General features: G+C 45.0%; 1 protein-coding gene across 5 annotated transcripts in view; it reads right to left on the bottom strand.

Moving 5' to 3' along the window:
* The window catches only part of SGCG (sarcoglycan gamma), a 226,100-nt gene that overhangs the window by 112,906 nt on the left and 89,116 nt on the right, over window positions 1-24,078 (bottom strand). Inside the window, exon 1 of one of the 5 annotated variants that reach the window (XM_078447255.2) lies at window positions 18,502-18,634. The exons of 1 other annotated variant lie outside the window; for it this stretch is intronic. In XM_078447255.2, coding sequence (XP_078303381.1) covers window positions 18,502-18,546 — 45 coding nt within the window. In that variant the 5' untranslated portion in view covers window positions 18,547-18,634. Of the gene's footprint in view, window positions 1-17,844; window positions 18,288-18,501; window positions 18,635-24,078 lie in introns of those variants that run through there. 3 more of the 5 variants (XM_081795523.1, XM_060637545.3, XM_060637544.3) reach the window with 3 other exon arrangements.

The following is a 24,078-nucleotide window of genomic DNA, read 5'->3' on the forward strand; positions in this document are numbered from 1 at the left end:
AGAGAGGGAGACACAGAATCCGAAGCAGGCTCCAGGCTCTGAGTGGTCGGCACAGAGCCCGATATGGGGCTCGAACCCACGAACCGTGAGATCATGACCTGAGCCGAAGTTGGACGCTCAACCAACTGGGCCACCCAGGCGCCCTGGATCCTTTGTGTTTAAAGACTTACTATAGGCATGGACATTTCAGTCATCATGTTGCAAAGTCAGCGTATTTTCATCGTCCCTCCCGCTTCTCTGCAACCCTTCTCTTCTGTTCTCCTCCTTAGCTTCATGGCATTGTCATTGGCCAGTTGGTCACACTGGAAATCATCCATAGCTTAATGTAAATTATTTCAACTACTGTGTGTATTTGTTCCTCAGTTAGCAAATGCTCCTTTGCTAATTTTTAACTGGAGAAGGAAGACTGCAATGCAAGGGGAAAAACTGAAGGATGTTGGCCTAAGCACATCCCGTGCGTGACCCAGTCTGGTTGTTCACCATGAAAGAAAAAAAGCTGTTTGATATCCAGCATCAGGTTCAGCATAATTTTTTTAAGTTTATTTGTTTTTTAAGACTTCTTTTGAGAGAGAGAGAGCAGCAGCAGGGGAGGGGCAGAGAGACAGGAAGAAGGAGACGGGATCCCAAGCAGGCTCCGCGCTGTCAGCACAGAGCCCGACGCAGGGCTTGAACTCGCGACCCACGAGATCACGACCTGAGCCAAAGTCAAGAGTCTGATACTTAACTGACTGAGACACCCAGGCACCCCAGATCGTATACAACTTCAGCAACAAGAAAATCTGGCATCTCCACGATAGCACAAAAGCTGGTTTCTCCAGCAAGGGACAAAAATCCCATTGGTTCACTAACACGCAAAAAGGAGACAAACACTTTTCTCATTTAAAAATGAGAAACTGAAAACTTGAAAATGGCAAAAATGAACACGTTCATTCCAAGAAAACGTAGAAATACATGCTTTTTGTTCGTTTCTCAACATCCATTAACTCTACCCCTGGTAACGACCGCTGGGTTTTCTTTTTGAGCAGCCACCCCTACCTTGCTTTTAGTCTATACGTTCGGTCAAGTCACATCAGTGCCATTCCCAGGTTGAGCGGCAGGTCATGTGACTCAGCCCGGGCTGAGCAGAGCAAGGCGCTCTCTTGGCCACAGAGATGCTTTCCGGATGAGTCCATCCAAGCCAACCAGCCCCACGACTTTCGCTTCAGTGACTGACAAGACACACTTTGGTTTCTGCTGGACTTGAAGCTGACAGCGATATGAGCCTGGCTTGTGAGCGGCCATGACCACCTGACAGCACGAGGGCTGGAGCTGGGTGACGAGAAAAATGCATGGTAATTTCAAGTCCACGAATCACGCCATGCCTAAATCAGCTGCAGTCTCGTACTTTTTCGGCTGTGTCAGTTGGCACATTGCCTTTTTTCATCGAAAACTATAGAGTTGGTATTTGATAATTTGCAACATAGAAATCTAACTTAAGTTTTAGTGAAATCAGTGCAATAAAGAACCTGGTGTGGGAGAAGGAGGGGACGATGGTGGCAAGAGTAAAAGTTCAAAAAATGAAGAGAGGTGATGAACACAAATGTGAACAACTCCCTGCCATCAGTCATGAAACAGAACTTGGGGGGTGCAGAATTCCATGTCCTCTGTGGTGGCATACACAAACGATGGGACTATTCCGTGCTACCACGTGCTCTGGGGAGGTCAAGGATGAGGACCAAAAGACATCACATGATTTGGCAAAAGAAGAATGGGAAAATTTAAGGTGGTAGTTCTAAATTAAAAAAAAGAAAACCATAGGCATAGTAACGATTCAAGAAACCCTCATGCAAAAGTTCTGAACTTTCTCATAGACTATTACTTCATCAAAGCCAAGACTGATGATTTTAAGACCACGGGTGTTTTTCAGCACTAAGGAAGTACCTCTGCAAATTAAACCAAAACACTAATTATAATATGCATCGCAAGTAAGAGCTATCAAAATGTAAGAAATGGACATTTTAGATTTGGTAAAATATGATAACAGCACAACAGAGTGAATGATAACAGCAGTTGTCTGTCATTTGGTGATTTATTTAAATAATATTCATCAAGGGTTGTCTCTGTCATACAAGAGTTGCTTTTGTTGATTTGTTTTTATGTCTGTCTGCTAGAATAAAGGAGAAATTCAGTTCTCATCTCAGTCATTATCTAAGAAAAGTAAAGCCTTTTTAGGTAGCTGTATGGAAATGCTTCCCATTGTATATGGTGGTTGTTAAATGGAATTCATCACTGAGTCTCTAAAACCATTTTTCTGGGATGCTGACTTGGTTTGTCTTATACGAACCAGTTATACTTAAAGGCCACCAGGATCCTGCGGAGGCCACGTCTGCTGTTTTTGATCCAATGAGCACGACGTTGGTCCCAAACACTGTTCTAGATGCTGAGGACACCAGAGTGCACAGGACAAAGGAGGCCTTGCCTTCTTAGAGCTTATATTCTAGTTGAGAGGAAACAGTCAATGAATGTGAAAACAATGAACAAGAAGGTTTCTTACAGTGGCAAGTTTACTAAGAAAATAAATAAGGGGGCCCCTGGGTGGCTCAGTCGGTTGAGCGTCTGACTTTGGCTCAGCTCATGATCTCACGGTTCATGAGTTCGAGCCTCGCGTCGGGCTCTGTGCTGACAGCCCAGATTCTGTGTCTCCATCTCTCTCTGCCCCTTCCCTGTTCACACTCTGCCTCTCTCTCAAAAATAAACACTTAAATTTTTTTTTCATTAAAAAAAAGAAATAGGGTGATGGGGAGAATATTTTAAATACATAGGGCAGGCCTTTGTGGGATGATCTGAATAATGAGAAAGAACTAATCGTGAAAATACTAGGGCAAAGTGTGATACGGGCAAGGGGTGGCACATGCAATGACCCTGGGGCGGGAACGATCGTCTATGTTGAAGAGGCACAAGCAAGGCCCCGGGGTGGAAACATGGTGCGTGGAAAAGCACAGATAAAGCCAGAGAGACTGAGGCATGAAGAACAGTGGTTCTCAGCCGTGGCAACACAACAGAACCAAGCAGGGGATGTATAACATAATACCCACCATTCTCCAGGATCCTCTGCAGAACTTCTGACGTGTTTGGCACAACAGGGGCCCCGCTATCAGTCCAGATGCCTAGGCCAGTCTCGTGGGTCACCAAGGATGGAGCCACAGCCGCACAACAACGTAGCTATAGCCCAGTGTAAGACGAGACGCTATGATGCCAGACTCAGAAATACAGGAGGGCGACAGACACGGTCAGCGCAATGCTGCTCGCTTCCGCCAACAAGCCCGCTCCACACAGCCGTCCCTCTCCTCTCTCCCTTCTTCTGAGTGGCTACTTTCAGGAGGTCTGTGCCGGGATGGGAGATGTTCTGGTCTGACCGCAATTTTCTTCACGATCCGGAGTTTTTGTGCCTGTCTGATGTTTGCTTCCCAGTCAGCCCTCCCTCCCTCCCTCCCTCCCTTCCTTACTCCCCTCCTCCCTTCTCCTTCTTCCCTCCTCCTCCCTCCCCTCCCCTTCCCTTCCCTAATACAAGGTCCGTCTATGCTCAGCTTCAACAGGTTGCCTCCTGGACGTGTGACTGACCTGTGCGACTCTGTCTGCCCACCTGCCGTCCGCGTGTGCACTTCCCGTCCTCCCTGCGAGACGTGCACACTTTGCACCACGCAGGACACACCCGGGTTTCTGAGTCTGCAGCTCCAGTGGCCTCTCTCGCTATTCTTTCAGACGTACCCCTGTTCCATTCCCACTCTTTGGGGCAACTTTCCACTAATTTTGTGTTTGGGTTTTAGCTGTCTCCTACTTTTGCCTCAACTAGAGTGTGAATGGGTTTCTCTCTCCTTGTTGCTCCTGAATGCTTTCGGGAGGGCACTGTGTAACTATTAACCTCACACTGTCATCTTTAAGATGGAAATCGGTCACCGACGTGTTCATCAAGGGGCTACGAGGGTCCTCAGCTACGCGTGACAACTGTTGGTGGCCACCATGGTGTTCCCTTCCGTGAATCTGACTCCTGAAAGAACTCTGGTCTCTCACAAAACCCTAGATAACCAGACAAAAGGAAAATAGCATACTTCAGTTTCAGTAAAAGCTTAAACGGAGCCCAGACTTGAGGACAGTTTGTGGCCTTGGTTCGAGCCAGACTTTCAGGATTCCCGATTCCTCTGTAGATCGTATCCCACTTTCAATCCCTGGCAACGTGAGCGCTCCCTTTTGGAACATGATTCTGTTCAGTTCACCTTTATGCCTTGGAGTATAACTGAAAGCTTAGTCATTTTTGACAGTTCATTTCAACTCAATAGCATGCAGTAATTGCTTTAGCTCCCAAAGTGAGATTTTTTTTTTCTTTTCCTTTTTTCTTTTCTTTCTTTTGTTCTTTCTCTTTCTTCTTTTTTTCTTTCCCTTTGTTTCTTTTCTTTTTCCTTCTTTCCTTCCTTCCTTTCTTTCTTCCTTCCTTCCTTCCTTCCTTCTTTCTGTATATTTGAAAGAACCAGTTAAGCTTTTTTTCACCTCTAGGCTACACTATGTGGACATTAAGCCCACTACTGGTTTATCGATATGGCTGGTAAAACCCTCTGCTCAGGTTCACACGGCTGTATATCGCCAAGCGGCTGTGAGCTTGTCCCCACCGTGTGTGCAGAATCCTCCTTCTCTCCCTGGGCCACACTCAGTCCCTTTCTACCAAACTGTCACTGTAAACTTGTCCCATTTGAATCCTTATTCTTTAGGCCAATGGTGACCATCATCTATTCTGATATATTCTTGGTTTTAATAACTGAAACACAGAGGTGATACTCTGAATAATACTTAGGCTTTGTGCAAAGGAAACATTATTATTTAACAACATTAACACTTGAAGAAGCATTTGCAAAAATGTCCTTCCAACATAACAGATATACGATACATTTCTGAGAAAAAAATGTATATGTATTAAATTCTTTGTAATGTTTATTTATTTTTGACGGGGGGGCATGAGCAGGGAAGGGGCAGAGAGAGAGGGAGACACAGAATCCGAAGCAGGCTCCAGGCTCCGAGCTGTCAGCACACAACCCGACTCGGGGCTCGAACTCCCGAACCGGAAGATCAAGACCTGAGCCGAAGTCTCTTAACTGACTGAGCCACCCAGGCGCCCCTGAGAAAATATATTTAGATTTACCAACAAACGTCTAGAACGCAGCCAATTATCTGGACACAAATGGTAGTGTACCTTATGAGGAAGATCATCCCAGGCCTTTTTCTTCCCACAGTATAAACAATTGTTTTTTTTAAATGGACTCACACTGAAAGAAATAGTTTTAGGAATGTTTTCAGGAAAGAAAAGTCAAATAAGCTTTGCATTTAAAAAGATTTCACACAAACCTGATGTCCTTCAGTAGGTGAATGGATAAGCAAACTGTGGAGCAAACAGGCGATGAAATATTATTCAGCAATGTAAGGAAATGAGCTCTCACGCCCTGAGAAGATGTACGGGAACTTAAATGCATGCTACTAGGTACAAAGAGCTAGTCTGACGAGGCTACCTACTGTATGATTCCTAGCATATGACGTCCTGCAAAAGGCAAAACTACGAAGACAGTAAGAAGATGAGTGGTGGGGCACCTGGGTGGTTCAGTTGGTTAAGCGTCCGCCTCTTGGTCTTGGCTCAGGTCGTGATCTCAGTTAGCGAGTTCGAGCCCCCTGCCGGGCTCTGCACTGTCAGCTTGGGATTCTTTCTCTCCTTCTCACTCTGCCGCTCCCCTCTCTCTCTCTGTCCTTCTCCCTCCCTCTCTCTTTCACACACACACACACACACACACACACACACACACACACACACTAAATAAAGTTAAAAAAAAAAAAGATCACTGGTCACCAGAAAACTGTGGGGAGAAAGGGCTAAATACACAGAACACAGGGAACTTCTAGGGCAGTGAAACTATTCTCTATGGTGCTACAATGGTGGATGCATGTCATTATACACTTGTCCAAACCTATGGAATATACAACACCAAGAGTGAACTCTAATTGCAAACTCTGAGCTTTGGGTGATAATAGTTGCCACCGGTAGGCTCATCAACTGTAACAAATGTAGGATGAGATGTTGATATTGGGGAGACTGGGGGGGCAGGAGGAGTATGGGAAATCGTTGTACCTTCTTCTAAATTTTGCTGTGGAGCTACAACTATCCTCTCTCCCCAAAGTCTTTAAAATTGTTTACCTTTCATCCCATATTGTTTTGCTCCTTTTTTAAATACAACAATTGTACGTCAAAATTTTGTTCAAGAAATACCGGTCATTTACTTGTGGAACTGAGTATGTCACATAATTACTGATTTGAGGATGATGCGATGTATCCCTTTCATTGTTCAAAAACTGTCTTAAATCATTTTTTTTGCCCCAATTTTTTTAATGGAGTAAGCTGACTAAAATTTTCAAATACAAAATATATCAAGATAGGCACAGGATAAGATTGCTTTACACAGCTCAAAGCTAGGCTGATAATAATTTATTTTCTGTCTTTAATAAACCAGTCATACATGCAGCCACTCTCTCTCTCTCAAGTCTTTTATGTAAACCTCAAATACATGTCTAATCTTGCACTAATTCATAAATACGGGAAAGCACCATGGAGGGGAGGGTCACAGAAATGTAATGGCCCAAAGAAGGTGAAGGAAAAGCAAGAGGGGAGGACCCGGGGAAGCAGCTCTGAAGAGGAAAGGACAGATGCAGGCATGGTTAGGGTTACGGTTGGGGAGAACAGGAAGTTGAGGCAGGGCATCGTCCCAGCTGAGACGAGGGAGGTCAGCAGCGAAGGGTGGTGAGGACCAGGGAAGAGGTCTGGGATGACTCCCGACGGGATGGAGAGGGAACGAGTCAAGCACAAGCGAAGGAAAGCAGCGTGATGCTAAAGGGTCCTTCCAGCTGCAGCTGGAGGCTGTGAATGGCCAGCACTGGCCACTGAACGTTTATGGGATTTTAAAGACATTTGGGGGAGAAGAACAGGAAAATCACCGCACAGGACTAACCTATGGCAGGACTTTTCTCAGGGGATGGAGCAGATACACGTGGACAGGGGGAAGCGGACGGTGCTGGCCAGGCCAAGGCAGCTCAGGAACCAACATGGGCCCGGCTACGCGGGAAGGGGAATGGCGACGAGGGGGAGGACGAGGAGGCCGGTGGACAGCAGTCCAAGAAGGTGACAGGGGCAGGGCCTCGGCTTCTTCATGACAGTTCCTACGTGCAAAGGACGTTCGGGGCAGGTTTCCGTGCTCAGACTTGAGAGGCTGGAAAACATTAAGCCCGACTCCACAACAATTTGCCGAGCAATCCAAGATGGTAGCAGGTACCAAGCTGCCAAGCATCATGGAAGCAGAGGCCACTGGACCCAAATGCAGGAAACTGGGAGGCCGTGTAGAGCGAGGCTTTAATGGAACTTAGCACCCAGCTGGATGGGCAAGCGGAAGGTTTTAACGTGGCTGTGTGGGAGCGTAAGTGGAACGAAAAGCAAGGTTAACCAGCAGAGCAGGAATGGTTTGAAGTGAATAATGAGGCATCCCATTTTGGACAAAGATGCGGGACGAGCGGACTGCTGGATGGAGACACACCGTCTGCGGTCTGCGATCAGGGCAGGCGAGCCAGAGGAGCTCTGAGGCGCTACAACACAAGCCATTGCTAATGGAAATCTGGCCTTTCAATCTTCCCCCTCCCTTTTCTGAATGCAGCAGATTAACTTTTAGATATCTGTTTGTTTGACTGGGGCAGGAGTTGACAGCCACACTTTGGATATAATATAGAAATCACGTCGAAAGCATATCCTGTGGAAAATTTCCACCCCCAGACTGAGATATAATTGGCAAATACAAACTGCATATATTAAAAAAAATTTTTAATGGCTATTTTTGAGAGAGAGAGAGAGAGAACACATGAGCAGGAGAGAGGCAGACACACATAGAATCCGAAGCAAGATCCAGGCTCTGAGCTGCGAGCACAGAGCCCAATGGGACTCGAACTCATGGACTGGACCGGAGATCAGGATCTCGGGCCAAGTTGGACGCTTAACTGACTGAGCCACCCAAGCGCCTCAAAATTGTAGGTGTACAACGTGATGTGAAATGATCCCCGCCATCAAGCTAATTAACACACCTATCACCTCAAGTACTTACCGGTTCCCGCTCTCCTTCCCTCCCCTTCCCCTTCTCTCCTTCCTTCCTGCCTTTCTTCCCTGGTCAGAACACTTAAACGCTATCACCTTAACCAAATTCTACTGTACGGTATAGTATGAGATGTTATAACGGTTATTATCAAAAACGACAGGAGATAACAAGCATTGGCGAGGACGTAGAGGAACCGGAACTCTTACACACTGTTGACGAGAACGTTAAGATGGCACAGCCATTATGGAAAAACAGCGTGGAGGTTCCTCAAAAGGTTACAAATAGAACTATCACATGATCCAGCAAAGCCACTTGTGGGTATATATCCAAAGGAAGTAAGTCACGATATTGAAGACGTAGCTTCGCTTCTGAGTCCGCTGCGACCTCATTCACAACAGCCAAGATATGGAAACAACCTAAGTGTCCATCAACACATGAACGGACAAAGAAAATGTGGTGTATGTATGCACGGCTCATTTTTTAGAGACTATTTTTCAGAGCAGTTTCAGGTTTACAACAGAACTGAGAGGGAGGTACGGAGATTTGCCATATACCTCCTGCCTCCACACATGCACAGACTCCTCCGTTTTCAATACCACTCACCGGAATGGTACATTTTTTACCAAAGCTGAATTATACTGACACCTCATAATCACTGAAAGTCCATATTTTACCCTAGACTTCACTCTTGGTGTGTATGCTCTATAGGTTTGGACACATATATAATGATATATAACCATCACTATATAATATAACAGTATTTTCTTTTTTGAAATGGGGGAGTAGGGTTCCATTCATTTATTTTCTTTCCAGCTATACTGGGTATATTTGACATACAACATTTTAAAGGCATAAGGTGTACAGTGTGTTGATTTGATACATTTATGTACTGCAAAATGATTACCACCTTTTGTTGACTTTATTTGAAAACACAATCTACAAATAACCAAAATCTATGAGTTGGAAAAACGTCTTCCAAATGTTTAATGTGTAGCAAATAAAGGATTAACATCACTTGCCAGTAAGTAGTTAATATTTTTAAATCGGGCAACATAGAAAAATCTGGAGCCCTTCCCACTATGAACCTAAGAAGACTTTATGAAACTAAATAGTTTAATGAAACTGTAAAATCTTTTAAATGTCAAAAGAGGCAAACATGATAAAATAATTTTTAGGGTTTTTTTCCTCCTTGCTTCCAATTTACATAAATTCTTATCTCTTAAAGGAAAATGACTCTTCTGGCTCACCTCCATTTGATTACTACATGTAGAAACAAAGTCATAAACCAAATATGCAGATGATCATGGCTTACTGAAAGGTACAATACAATATCCACTTTTAAATATGGATTACATAAATACATTTCTCTAATTTTTTATATTTTGGCCTGTCGCAAAAGTTTCATATAGTGATGAAATTCAAGGATGATCCTTTTTGTTTGTTTTTTTGTTTTTTAATGTTCATTTTAGACAGAGAGAGAGAGAGAGAGAGCGAGAGAGCGCGCGAGCACGCTAGCGGGGGAGGGGCAGAGAGAGAGGGAGACACAGAATCCGAAGCGGATTCCAGGCTCTGAGCTGTCAGCACAGAGCCCAACACAGGGCTCGAATCCAAGAACTGTGAGATCATGACCTGAGCTGAAGTCGGATGCTTAACCAGCTGAGCCACCCAGGCGCCCAAGGATGATCCTTAATGTTACGTAACACGTATAGCAAATTCACAGTGATGCGTATATTAAGGTATCATTTTTTTGGTATCATTATTAAGGTATCATAAGGTATCATATATCATATCATATCATAAGGTATCATATATTAAGGTATCATTTATAAATTAGAGGTAGTTTACAACCATGAACTTACAAACAGTTTGAAGTTTCAGCTCCTAACTTTCCTCCCGAGAGGAAAGCAATATGGTTTTTGGTTTTTTTTTTAATTTTGTGAATTATTTCACTGTCTGAAGCAAGAAGTGAGAAAACAAGGTGAAGAAAAAATAAACAGGGGCAATTCTTTCTTTCCTAAGCCTTTTGAGTATGACTGTATTAGGATTTTGTATGAAGTGATCTCCTCAGAAAATCACGTTTACGAATCTCCTGTGAAAAGGAATAAAGGAAACCTCCCTGAAAACGGAGTTGGGAGTCATGGCGGAGGAGACACTCCTCGCGGCCTACCCAGTCCAGCAGGAAGAGGCACGATTTCCTTTCAGTCTGGCGACCGCACGCTGCCCTTGCCTGCGGCCAAAGACAAGCTGTCACCACCTCAGTCACCTGCAGTCGCCACTTGGAGCCTATTTTCCCCCATGAACATCTGTTCAGAACGACCCCTCCCAACTTCCTTCTTCCCTGTACGAAAGGCTGCTCTTCCAGATCTTTCAACAATAGCTAAATTCTGGAAAGAGCCTGAATGTCCATCAACTGATGAATGGATAAAGAAGGTGTGGTTTATATACACGATGGAACACTGCTTGGCCATGAGAAAGAATGAAATCCTGCCACGTGCAGCCACGTGGATGGAACTGGAAGGTATTAGGCTGAGTGAAATAAGTCAGTCGGAGAAAGACGGATACCATATGTTTTCACTCATATGTGGATCTTGAGAAGCTTAACAGAAGACCATGGGGGAGGGAAAAATAGTTACAAACAGAGAGGGAGGGAGGCCAACCATAAGAGACTCTTAAATACTGAGAACAAACTGAGGGTGGATGGGGGGTGGGGGAGAGGGGAAAGTGGGTGATGGGCATGGAGGAGGGCACCTGTTGGGACGAGCTCTGGGTGTTGTACGTAAGTGATGAATCATGGGAATCTACCCCCAGAACCAAGAGCACACTGTATCTCCACTGTATGTTAGCCAACTTGACAATTAATTATACTTAAAAACAAACAAAAGGATGTTTTTGTTCTCTGGACTTGCCTGGGGTTCCCCGTAGTTTGTGCGTCCTAACTCGCGACTTCTCTGCTGTGCCCCAATAAACCAATTTGCTGCTTGACAGCCCTTGCTGTTTAATTTTTAACGTTGACAGTATCAGTCTATGTTGAAAACTATTTCATGACGGAAGTTTTGATTCCTTTGGAATTGATTGTTTTCATTAGTACAGATCAGGGCTTGGTCAATGATGGCCTGTGTGTCAAAGAAGACCGGCCACCCGTTTTTGTTAAGTACGGTCTTCCCAGGCCACAGCCATGCTTACTTGTTTATGTATTTCCAACCCTACCACTGCAGAGTTGTGTACTTGTGACAGAAATCTTACGGCCCGCAGAGTCTAAAATATTTATTATCGGGCCCTTTACAGAAAAAGCTTGCCTACCTACTTCTGATGCTTCTCATTGTAGATACGCAAGTCGTGTTTTAGTTGGGTTTTACTATTTTAAAGATAAATTTATTGTCTCATTATCATGGTTAATCCAAGAGGTGAATCTGATGATTGTATTACATTCTTATGTCCCCTTCACTCTCCCTGCAAAGTAAAAATCTAAAATCAACCGGTACTTACTTGAGTACCTGTCCTGACTACAAATTCATACTTCAGGTCTCAGTTTTACATCACAAGGTAAATAAAATACCCAAACCTCAATTTATTAGTTTCAAGCAACCAAATGCTCAAACCCTAATCGGTAACAAAACTGTCCTGATGTCTGTCCTCACTTTCCAATGAATATTTGGAAGAAATATTAATAAATAAAAACAAAATTTCATAGTAAAGGTGTAGACAGCTCAAAAATAAACAACAGGTTAGATAACCAACTTAATCCACAGGTGAACATAAATGAGAATTACTCTTATTATACATCTAATCATTCAATAGCATTTAATATACCATTTAACTTTACTGCTAATTTGAAAATCCCAGAGGTCAGTTAAAATTTGGTTTATTTAAGATTTAATTAGGGGCGCCTGGCTGGCTCCATCAGTTAAGCATCTGACTCTTGATTTGGGTTCAGATCACAATCTCACAATTCATGAGATTGGGCTCCGTGCTGCCAGAGCAGAGCCTGCTTGGGATTCTCTGTCTCCCTCTCTCTCTGCCATTCCTCTGCTTGTTCTCTCTCTCTCTCAGAATAAATACATTTAAAAAAACACTTTGAAAAAAATAAAATTTAATTTTTTTTAATGTTTTATTCATTTTTGAGACAGAGAGAGACAGAGCGTGAGCAGGGGAGGGACAGAGAGAGAGCGAGACACAGAATCCGAAGCAGGCTCCAGGCTCCGAGCTGTCAGCACAGAGCCCGACGCGGGGCTCAAACTCACAAACCGCGAGATCACGACCTGAGCCGAAGTCGGATGTTCAGCCGATTGAGCCACCAGGTACCCCAAAAATAAAATTTAGATAATGAATGTCATGGAGCCCTTTTGTGAATCTAGCTCAGAATCTAGCCAGTACAGCTTATTTTTCGTAATATCATAATTATCTTCAGAAGTGGTTGCATAGGAAGTATTCCCCCCAAATAATGAAATTTATTACACCTACAGAGTTCTTCCAATATAATGGACTGAGAAGACATGAGAGAGCACCATTTGTACCACCAAGACACGGAAATTCTTCACAAAAGGTAATACTTTACAAATATATAGTCAAATAGGAAAGAATGGAACATTCTCAAGGCTAGAAAAAAGAATGGAAATCAGAGGCAGAGATGCAGGTTATTAGATCCACTTATGGATCTAGGGCCTAGATACTGAGCCTGAATCCTAACGCTCAACAAAGATGGGAGAGTTGGCCTCTGTCCAGAAGAAGGTCGGAGCTCCCACCATGAAAGAAAGTACAAGAAGAGATCCCTCCCTCTCTAAGGCTTGTGATAGAAAGATGAACCACTGGGTAGAAAGAAAGCAAAGTCATAAGCTTGCACCAACTACGAGCCTGTACCATTTATAGGTGTGAATGTGTCCAAATTTACAAAAGATATGTGCTGCTATCACCCCAAGCCATGGAATTTACATAAGAGCTGCTCTGAGACCCATAAAACCTCTGCATCCCAGCAGATACATGAGAAGAAACACCACTAGGGAGACTTTCACACCTGCTGCAGTTGAGATTCCTATCTAAGAATAACTCTCAGTGTAGATGAGCTCACACAAAATAATTACAAATCACTGCAGCAATTAAACCATCATGATGTGGAAGGAGGGCATCAGCAGCCTGAGCAGAGACGGAAGACGGAAACGAGAAGGGCCAAAATGCATCTAGTGAGGATTCAAGAAGGAGGTGGAAAAAAAAATACAAGAGAGAAGCATTTTTCAAAGAGATAGTGATGTCCACCTTTCCAGACTCGTAGAAAGGTTCTCAGTGGAACCCTAAGCACCGTGTGGTATTTCTTAAAGAAACATACACCGCAGGACAGCCGCCTGGGCGTGAGACGGGTCAAAGGAAGGGACTGGAATATCGTTCTTTTGTTATTCCAGCTGGGTCATTCTCACCAAAGTTTGGATTATGGAAAGGAAAGGGGAAAAGAGGCCGGAAAGCCAAACTTAGGCCGCAAAATAGGATGATATGTGAAGGGTGATACAACTGTTGCTTCAGATAAGTATACTAACACGAAAAGCTTTCATAAAAAAGGTGAGAACAGCGGGCTGGACAGCATCGCACCGTGCTCGACACGTCTCAAGACTTGCTAACGGAACGCCGTGCCAATGAGATGCTATCTTATGTACTGTACAGGCCTTCTGTATTTCCTAATTTATTGAAAAAATCAGAGAAAACTACTTAATTAGAAAATGAAGGCACTGAAGTCCCCTCCAAGACTTCTGCAGGGTTTCGAAGGAAGAATCCGAGGCTGTCAGGGCACCACGGTTACTGGTGCTGACTCTCTATGCTAGCGAACGTTCACCTTAAAGATGAGTCTTCTTCCTTGATTCAAAGCGTTACTAACAATAGTTTTGTCGACTAGACATTTGAGCTAGCTGGCATTCACAAGAAGAACTTGTGAAAGTTTTCTTTCCTCTTGTCTCTGTGCTAGGGCCGGGGCAGTGGGGGTGGGGAGGGAGTGTGGGGCGAGCAGGGTGTAAGGTCTGTGTTATTCCTCAACCCTGCTGAGCAATCACCTTGGCAAACCACAGCCTCTCTGGGCCTGGTTTCTGTCTGTGTTAAGTGGGGCCCTCCTCACAGGGTGCTTGTGAAGACGGACCGTGCCAGGCCTAAAGGAGGAGCTCGCTCAAGGGGAGGAACAAAACACTTTTCTTTTTTTTTTTTTAATTAAAAAAAATTTTTTTGATGTTTATTTATTTTTGAGACAGAGCGTGAATGGGGAATGGGCAGAGAGAGAGAGGGAGACACAGAATTGGAAGCAGGCTCCAGGCTCTGAGCTGTCAGCACAGAGCCCGACGCGGGGCTCGAACTCACCAACCTCGAGATCATGGCCTGAGCCGAAGTCGGACGCTCAATTGACCGAGCCACCTGGGCGTCCCAGCGCTTTTCTTTTTACAGCAAGTGCTAGAAGTCAGAGGGACAGCAGCAAGCTCTACGTGTTAGAGGCAAAGTCTTTGGAGAAAGATTTACTGGGTATTTACCTGAAATCATTTCAGAGTATAGGCGATTATAAACAAACAGAGTCAAGAATCTTAAGGGAGAAGGATACCAAGGATACGGAAGAGGAACCATGGCTTCCGAGAGCAGCCATGGGGCAGGTGTGGAAGCCGTGGACTGGCTGGGGACTGGAGCATCTGGGAACCAAGCCTTTGAAAGGCAAAGCAACCTCGGTTATAATCCAACCCGCAGAATTTCATGTAAATAATCTGGTGACTCCTAAAGACATTTTTATAAAAACAACTTTTATACAGCCTTAGCCTTTTTTTTCAGTGTTTGTTTATTTCAAGACACAGAGTGTGAACAGGGGAAGGGCAGAGAGAGACTCCCAAGCAGGCCCTGTGCTGTCAGCTCAGAGCCTGACACAGGGCTCGATCTCACCAACCCTGAGACGGTGACAATCATCTCATCTTGATGCCGAAATCCAGACTCAGAGGCTGAACCTCCTGAGCCACCCAGGTGCCTCAGCCTTAGTCTTTTTATACCTGGTTGCTACTGAGGCCCCTGTCTTCAATGCAATATGACTGTAGTTAAGATTTCCTAGTTTTTCAACTTCCCCTTTTATCATTCAGGTCATTTACCGTATGTTATTTTTGAAAAAGGAGTTTAGCAACAAACAGAAAAGTCTACTAAGACAAAATATTCCAGGCACATTTCTATAAATTAATACCAGGTTCCTGTTACTTATCCAATTAAGTGTTCATTGTTTTATGATTAACGTAAGTATTCATGTAATTACACTTCATTATAACGGACTGACTCAAGGGTTTGCAGGTGCCGCAACCAAGCCCACCTACATGCTGAGAACTTAATCTGAGTGATCTCAGCCAGGGATCCAGAACTGCCTACAAGAACAGTTAACCTTTTGAAACCCAGTCCAAAGAGCAGATGTCTAACTATCGCCAGGTTTTCAAAGGAATCCATGACCTTAAAATAGTTAGGAAGCATTAATTTACTGACTATATCCTTCCTTTTCCTGATGTCTCCTATTCCAGCACGAGTATCTCCCTCATGTGTAACAAAATGATACACTAAACAGCCAGGCCGTTATAGGTAGCTATTTTGTTTCCGAATTTAGAAGGTGTCAGGATGGGAAAGTTACAGGCAAATATAACTTCAAACGAGGAATACTTCACACAGATAACCCTGTATTTGTACCACTCACGCCATGTAACCAGTTGTGTTGACTTCACATAAATTTAACTACCAAAGATACAACGAAATGGGCACTTTTTGAAAAATCACAAAGCAACATCACCTAAGCCGTTAGGAAATTAGAAGGGTTATTATATTACAATAAGCATGTCCCTATAAATCACTTTCTAACAGTGCAATTCTAGAGAAAGAAGTAAAATTAACATTAACTGTTTGCTTAACTGTATGTCCATAGATAGTTGCCTATTTTGCCCAAAGGGCATTAGAAGCTCTTTTAGGACACAATCGAAAGAACTGAACATCTAAATGAGGGCCTAATAACTTTTAAAAAGTCATACCCAAGATAATACAATGATGCTGATTGAAATGTAATAGTGTACATATATATTTAATATAATCTATCTAAAATATCCTCTGGACACAATTAAAATGATTCTTTACAAATGAAATGAGTCATATGATCCTCATTCTCTCTGAAAGAGGTATTAGGATAGTTTAAAAAAGCAAATACATTATTTGTTAAACATCAAAGTTTCCTGATTTCTTTCATAGGCTGCTATGTATGTCTAATGATTTGCACTTGCTAAATGGATTTTCATCACTGTATTTCTTCCGATATTTACTTATAGATGTAATTGTTTTACAGGCCAGGTTTTCTACACTTTTAAGCCCACACTGTACATGAATGATTTAGGTGTAATATCTAGTAAAAATTGTGTTTAATGTCTGGTTCAGTAATAACATACATTAAACATCAAAAAAGCATAGGACTTAAGCAAAACGAAATACTTGAAAACACGGTAACCCAAGGAAGTTAAAAGTCTACTCTGCATATTTTTACACACGCGGAATAGATGTCACTTTGGAGACACCTCTTTTCTAGAGAGGAAGTTCTCCTACCAGAGACACTGAACCTTTTAGTGAAACATTCCATCACGAAAACCAGGAGGTCAGCTCCTGGAAATTTTTGAAAAATATTGTGATATCTATTGTATTTTTTTTGGGGGGGGGGGGGGTTAAGAGCCTGCTCCTATTCAAGAAAGAAAAGCACAGGAAGAGCCATAGGAAAATAGTTGCTTTAAAAGAAAACTAAACACGATTCCATTGCTTTACAAACACAGATCTACCTGTTTTAAAGCCCACCCAGCGGCATTAACACACAGAGCGCCGTCGCTACCAATCGACCTGCACAACATTCGGCATCACTCGATGAGCTGTTTCACAAAAAAACTGCGTGTGATTGTGTCAGTATTTATAAACACCAGACCACCCAGTAACGACTTCAAAATTATCAACTCGCTAACTCTGGTTTAAGCAAACGAGAACATGCAAATACATAAACGCCAACCATGGGAACTTAACGAGGGATAATGGGGATAATGGGTAGAACGGGGTTGGATCATCAAGTTATAATCCCACCGAAGAGCGGGTGAGCCACCTGTGATTTTAAGCATCTTTGTGTCTCCGCGAAAACGCCCCAACTAACCCTGGGCAACTTTGTACTGGGTGCATTTACTCTGCTTACTCAGTGTCCGTGGATGGGCTAGTCGCCAATCCAGGGCAATGTTTTTTGGCAAAATCAATCTGCAGCAAACAAATCATTCTCATCTCCATACCGTCTCATCCCCGCACCCCCCCCCCCGCCCACGCCGGCCTCCCTCCCCCTCCCCCCCCTACTCTTCCCCTCCCCCACCCCGGCCCCGACAAAGTTACTTAAGGGCTGTGGCAGAGCGCACATCAGTTAGCAAAGTTTTCTCGCGCAAAGAAAGGCCACCTGTCCCAGCTACGTTTCCCACCTGTGCCAGAGCCCTCAGAGCCTGGCGGAGGACGTCCCACGCTGCGTGGGACACAGGGGGTGGCGAGGGAGAGGGGGCGGGGTGGGAAGGTAGCTCCGGGGTCCTGGGGAAGGGCTGCGGAGGAACCAGGCGGCCCCAACCTCGGAGGAGTTCGTTCAGGGGCTGCAAGAGAAGGAAGGAAGCACATCCGGGCAACGGAGAGCGGAGTGGTGGTCCGTGACCATTCTCTCTACCTGCGGTCCTCCCGGCGGTCCGGGCGAGCAAACGGCCACCGCACTTCCCTTCATTCCCGACGGGATGAGACCCCCGGCTTCTCCCCGGACCGCGCGGGCCTGGGCTCCGTCCTCCTTCCTCGGCGACCGCAGCGACAGCTCTGCTCCTGGGCGGGGGCACCGCTCCCCCCGAGCCGCGGGGGCCCCCATCCCCGCCCGGGCTCCCGGCGCCACCGGCCGGGCGCGAGGGGAGGCGGGGGCCGTTCCCCTCGGGGGCTGAGACTCGGCCCGGCCCCCCGCACCGCCCCGGGGCGGCCCCGCGCGCGCGCTCGCCGGACCCAGCAGGGGGCGCCGCCGGCGGGACGCGCCCCGCCGCTCCCTCCGCCGCGCCCCCTGCCGGCCCCAGCGCCGCGCGCCCCGCACGACCGCGCCCCCCGCGTGCCGCCCGTCCCGCCGCCGCGAGCCCCGACAGCACCCCGGCGCCCCCTCCCGCCCTCCGCTCGCCCCCCACGGGCGCGCGCGCGCGCGTGTCGCTGAGCAGGGCGCTCGCAGACCCCCCGCTCCCAGCCGGCTCCTCCAGGCTGCCCGCGGGGGGCGCCCTCCTGCTCCCCTCCGGCCCCCGGGCGCCCGCCTCGGGCATCCCGGGCCTGGGGCTCGCGCAACCACCCCTCTGCCCACCTGGGCTCCGGGCCGCCCGCTGCGACAGCCAGCGCATTTCCTCATTTAGGGCGTCCCCGCCGGGGGCATGGTCCCTTGCAGGGGGCTCGAGAGCCTTGCCGACCACCACTGGGGCTCCGGAAGCGGCGCCCTTTCCTCGTCGACACTCCTGCAAAGCAAGGGCCGGCCCCCGCCGCGAGGAGGCACCCCGCGGGAAGGGCGGAAGCCTGGTGCCGGCAGAAATGCCGCCGCGCACCGCCAGCTCCCTGCGTAGGGCTCCTTCGCAGCGAGCGCTGATCCACGACTTTTAGGAAGCCGCTTTTACTCTGGTTTTCTCAGGCCTGGAGAGGTGCGCCCCACTGTGTTTCCATGGCCTCTAGGTATCCTGTGAGTGCTGATGTACCTCAATCGTGGATTTTCTGGTTGCGTCCACACAGACAGTTGCGCCCCTTTGTCTACACAGGACAGTGAACTTGGTTTTAGCATTTTTGTGTCTGGAGAATGGTTTGGGTATCTGAAGACGTTTGGTGAATGTGCTCGGGAGGTAAATTCTCTCCTTCCTGCAAGGATCATTTTGGTGTGTTTTCTGATTTATTACTGTTTATTTATTTAGAGAGAAAGCGTGAGCAGCAGAGGGGTGGAGGGAGAAGGAAAGAGAAGCCCGAGCAGGCTCCTTGCCCAACGCGGAGCCCTTAGCCAGGCTGGATCTCAGGACTGGGAGATCAGGACCTGAGCCGAAATCGAGAGTCAGGTTTAACCAACTGAGCCACCCCGGTTGCCCCTAGTTTCTGATTTTTTTTAGTGGAGTTATGCTACCGCATCGGGAACCAGATGGAAACATAAAGATCCTGGAGAATTTAAACATGTCTTTCATGTAACAAAATAAATAGTCCCGAGGCGGAAATGTTTCTAATGCTCAGATTACATTAAAGCAAACTTTTTCAAAAGTAGAAATGGAAGGGATAAGTCAGTGTCCAATAAGAGAAGTCCAACGAAAGGTTTCGTATCACCTCATAGGTGATAGTGGCAACCATTTCTTTCAAAAACTTCACTCTCACAAGGATAAATAAGATTGATATAGGTTGCGCTGTATTATTAAGGACATATGAGTCATTTTCTATCTGTTTTGCAGGTAGCATAGTGAAAAGAATTGCGAACTGTTGCTCTAAAAATGTCCTTACTATCCAGCAAAGGTTGCAGGGTGTACGTCTGTGTCAAAGAATTCAAAAGTTATTAATTCATTTTCACTGCCCAAAGTAATACGATCTCAGAGTCAGGACTTCTTTTCTGTTGCCTTAGAAAGAAATAACTGGCAACGGTTTGATGCTGTGGAGGGTGAGAACACAGAGGATTCGGAGTGCCATAATTGTCCTGGCAGAAAAGCTAAATACGGCCAAAGCAGTGTATGGAAAAACCCCAGTCGTGTGTACAAGGGCATGACGGCTCCAGTTTGAGCACCGTATCAGTAAAAAATATTTTGAGCGACCCGGTACATGTATATTTATTTGTAAATTATATGCATTTGTGAAGATACAGTATGTTACATGCCTGAAGTTAACATACTACATTGGAAAACAAATAGAAATTTAAAAAGGAAAGATAAAGGTACACAGGAGAAAAGTATCGGAATGAAGGAGGATCTCTGCACACCGGCTCCCCAATGGAACAACCATAGTGGTGCAAAGTTTTAAAAACAATCATTTAAAGTGTCTGGAAATTGTCCCAAGGGCATACAGGCAATGAAGGAGCATTTGTTCATGAAAATCTACTAAATCTTGGTAAGAAGAGCAAGAATGTGGGCATCTGGTCGACGCCATGGAAACTCTGCTCTGGAGGAATGTGCACAGAGAAGATGGCCTCTCTCCCCCAGTTCCTGGTCTAGGATATCGGCTTCTCCCTGGGAGGGGCAGGCCTCCACCCTTCTCAGCCCCAGTCCCCAAGCTGTGTGCAGACGTGGCTGAGGGGTGTGGGGCTTTCCACCTATCCAGCCGCCACTGGGGGTGGGGGGGGGGGGGGGAGGTGTGGAAGCTCTACGCCAGGTATAGCGGGGTAAGAATATTGGGCTTCTAATGACCCCACCATAGCTTACTCATAGGGTGGAGGTTCCTCCTTGGGAGAGGAAAACTGAAAATAAATAGCAAGGGCTACAGACCCCAATCAGTGCCCTGCCCATAGAGCACAAGGGTCACTGTGAAGGAAAAGGCTGCTGCCTGCCTCCAGCTCTGGGGCAGCGGGGCAGAGGTTCTGGGCAGTGGGAAACACAGGCTGTAACATGGCCCCACAGCTCTCCCTGAGAAGACAGATTTTATTTCGAAGAGGGTGTGGGGAAGCTCATACCTAAGGACCCAGTGGAGATCTTGGTAATGAGTGTTTAAGAGGACGTTGGAAGCTCCGTGATAGCCAAAAGCTAAATGGTGGACCCGCTAGGAATTTAACAGAGAAACCCAGGAAAAAGAAAAGAGCTCCCCCCGCCGCCCCACCACCAGGGTGGAGGAAACCTCAGAGACTGGCCTCAAAGATTACTCCTGCAAAGGGACTGGGCTGTAATTGGATCCAACTGAGGAACAGTTTATGTCTAGGTGTTGTTGAAAATAACAGGGAAACCAGCCAGCAATTAGTGGAGGCTCAGAACTGAGTGTGATATGCACAGAGGCAAACCAGCCAGAAGCTCAACAGGGACTTTGGGGACAGGAGTCTCAGAGGCTAAACTGACCAAGAAAGAAAAGAGGAAAGACTCAAATTCTTCAAGCCAGGAGTGAAAGAGGGACCATCAATATCAACCTTAGAGAAAAGGATTTTCAAGGAATACTGCGAACAACCCTGTACTGACAAATTAGGTAATTTACATGATATATGCAAACAAATGCAAAAGAAGGAAACGTGTTCCCTTCCTTCAACCACGCACAAAAGTTAACTTAAAATGGGTCACAGGCCTCCTGCAGGAGCTTAAAGAAAAGACTCCTAGAAGAAAATATCAGAGTCAATCCTTGTAACTAACCTTGGGTGGGGCAGTCATAAGCAACAAATGAAAAAACCGGACAAATGTGTCTTATTTCATTTCAGATTTTCTTTATTTGATGCTTTCACTTCTAAAATTATCTTCTCTTTTTTCTCGTTCCTTAATTATTCACTATTATACCACAAAGCGATTCATTAAAATCTCTGTTGTGTCACCTCGCATGAGGGATTTTTTGAAAATTAACGGGTCTCTATTATGCCTCTCTGATAAAAATAAGATTTAACAGACCAAAAGAGAGCCTAAAGTCTTTGAAAGGTGACGAGTCCAAGTATTACCAGCCCTTAAGTAAAAAAAGAAAAAAAAAATCTATGTAAGACTGAGTAAGAGAAAAATTCTTCTCCTAACGTGCAAGTAAAGGAAACAAATGGTAATTAGGGGAGAAAAGACAAACTACCTGGGTGATAGATTGTGAAGATACAATTAGTACATAATGGGAGTTAAGAGGGAGAAGAAGAATGGACCTAATGCAGGAGGAGACGTGGCAGTGGGGGAAAAAAATGAGAAAATTTCTCTTAAAATGAAGAAAGATATGGATATTTACTTAAAATTTCACCATGTTTAGGCAGAATTAAAGAGATCGTAATTTAAAAACTTGAATAGCAAAAACAAGCTTCCGATTATAAACTAAGTAAGCCACGTGGGTGTGAAGTATACGATACAGAATATAGTCAATAGTATTGTAATAATGCTGGTTGGCAACAGATGGTAACTACGTTTATTGTGGTGAGCATTTCATAATGTATATAAATGACAAATCAATGTGTTGTGCGCCTGAAACTAATATAATACTGTATGTCAACTATACTTCAATAAAAAAGAGAATTTACTGGGGCTCCTGGGTGGCTCAGTTGGTTGGGCGTCAGACTCATGATCTCACTGTTTATGGGATCAAGTCCAACGGGGGGCAGAGAGAGAGAATCCCAAGCAGGCTCCCGGCTGTCAGCATGAAACCCACCGGGGTTTGATCTCATGACTGTGAGATAATGACCTGTTCAGAAATCAAGACTTAAATGCTTAATGGACCGAGCCACCCAACAGCCCCATTAAAAAAGAAAAAATTACTGACAATATCTAGAAAGAAAAAATAAATGGTTAGTAAGGAGATGGAATCAGCTTTACTTTAGAATTTTTGTGTTAATATTAAATATTGGAAGATGAACACATTTTCAGTTTATGACTTAGTAGGATTTGACTTCGGCTAATACAACATTTATGCCAAACAGCAAAAGGGATATTTTCAAATGCGTGAAGACTCCCAAACTATACCACCATGTATTATCTCTAGAAATACTATTGAATATTTAAGAAACCTATTATACGTTGAGAGCGAGTAGTGAAAGGAATAAAAATATGATAAGGTTCTGTTTCTTATGGGAGAGCCTACAAAGACGAGCTTGGTCCTTATGTTGACAGAAGAATGTAAGTTTTAAATATTTTATAGTGACAGAGTCATAGAATAAAGTTAGCTGTATAACTTCAAAATCCTAAATTGCCCAAAGTAAATTAGTCTTGGCTGTTTGAAGGACAAAATGAAGGAAATAAAGGAACAAAGAACACATGAGACGTGTTTTGAATTTTAGAAGAGAAAGAAAATTTAAGAGAACCACACAAAGTATAATGACGATACGATGGACCCCGGATTGGCAAACTCACATTTTTTTCCCATCCTCTTCTCTCACAGAGACTCCGGGAAGCTGCAAACTGTGCTGAAGCTGGTGTCTCCATGCGAGTAGGTTGCTCTAATCACGTGTGTGTAGACATCCACGGAATCCGTGGTGTGGGGCTGAGTCAGCCACTTGAGGAGGGAATCATGACGGGGGATCTGAGTAATGGTGAAGTGATGCGTGATGGTATTCCATGATACATGCTTTTGAATGCTCGTGGATCCTAAAAAGGAGGGGGGGGGGGATTTCTTTTCTTGGGGAAATTTGGAATGACCGGATCGTATGGTACTTCTTGTCTTTGGATCATCTGGCGTTTCTATTTTTAATTCTTTGAGGAAACTCTATACCGTTTTCCACAGTAGTTGCACCAGTCTACGTTCCCATCAACAGTGCACCGGGATTTCTCTTTCTCCAAGGCCTCGCCCACATTTACTATTTCTTGGCTTGTTCATTTCAGCCATCCTAACGTGTAAAGTGATAGCCCATTGCCGTTTTGATTTGCGTTTCCCTGATGATTAGCGATGTTGAGCATCTTTTCGTGTGTCTGTTGGTCTTTGGAAGAATGTTCGGTTCCACTGCCCATTTTTTCAGCAGATTGATTTCTTTTTTGTTTTTTGGTGTTGTGTTTTTAAAGCTCTTTATATATTTTGGATCTTAACCCCTTACTGGATAGATCATTTGCCAATATCTTCTCCCCTTCAGTAGGTTGCTATTTTGTTTTGTTGATGGTTTCCTTTGCTGTGCAAAAGCTCCTTATGTTGATGCAATTCCAATAGTTGAGTTTTTGCTTTTGTTTCCCTTGCCTCAGGAGACGTATCTGGAAACAGTTACTATGGCCAATGTCAGAGTAATTGCTGCCTGCGCTGTCTCCTAGGAGTTTTATGGATTTAGGTCTCACATTTAGGTCTTTAATGT

The sequence above is a fragment of the Panthera onca genome, chromosome A1 (assembly GCF_046562875.1).
Source record: "Panthera onca isolate mPanOnc1 chromosome A1, mPanOnc1 haplotype 2, whole genome shotgun sequence".
In the NCBI taxonomy this organism is placed as follows: Eukaryota; Metazoa; Chordata; class Mammalia; order Carnivora; family Felidae; genus Panthera; species Panthera onca.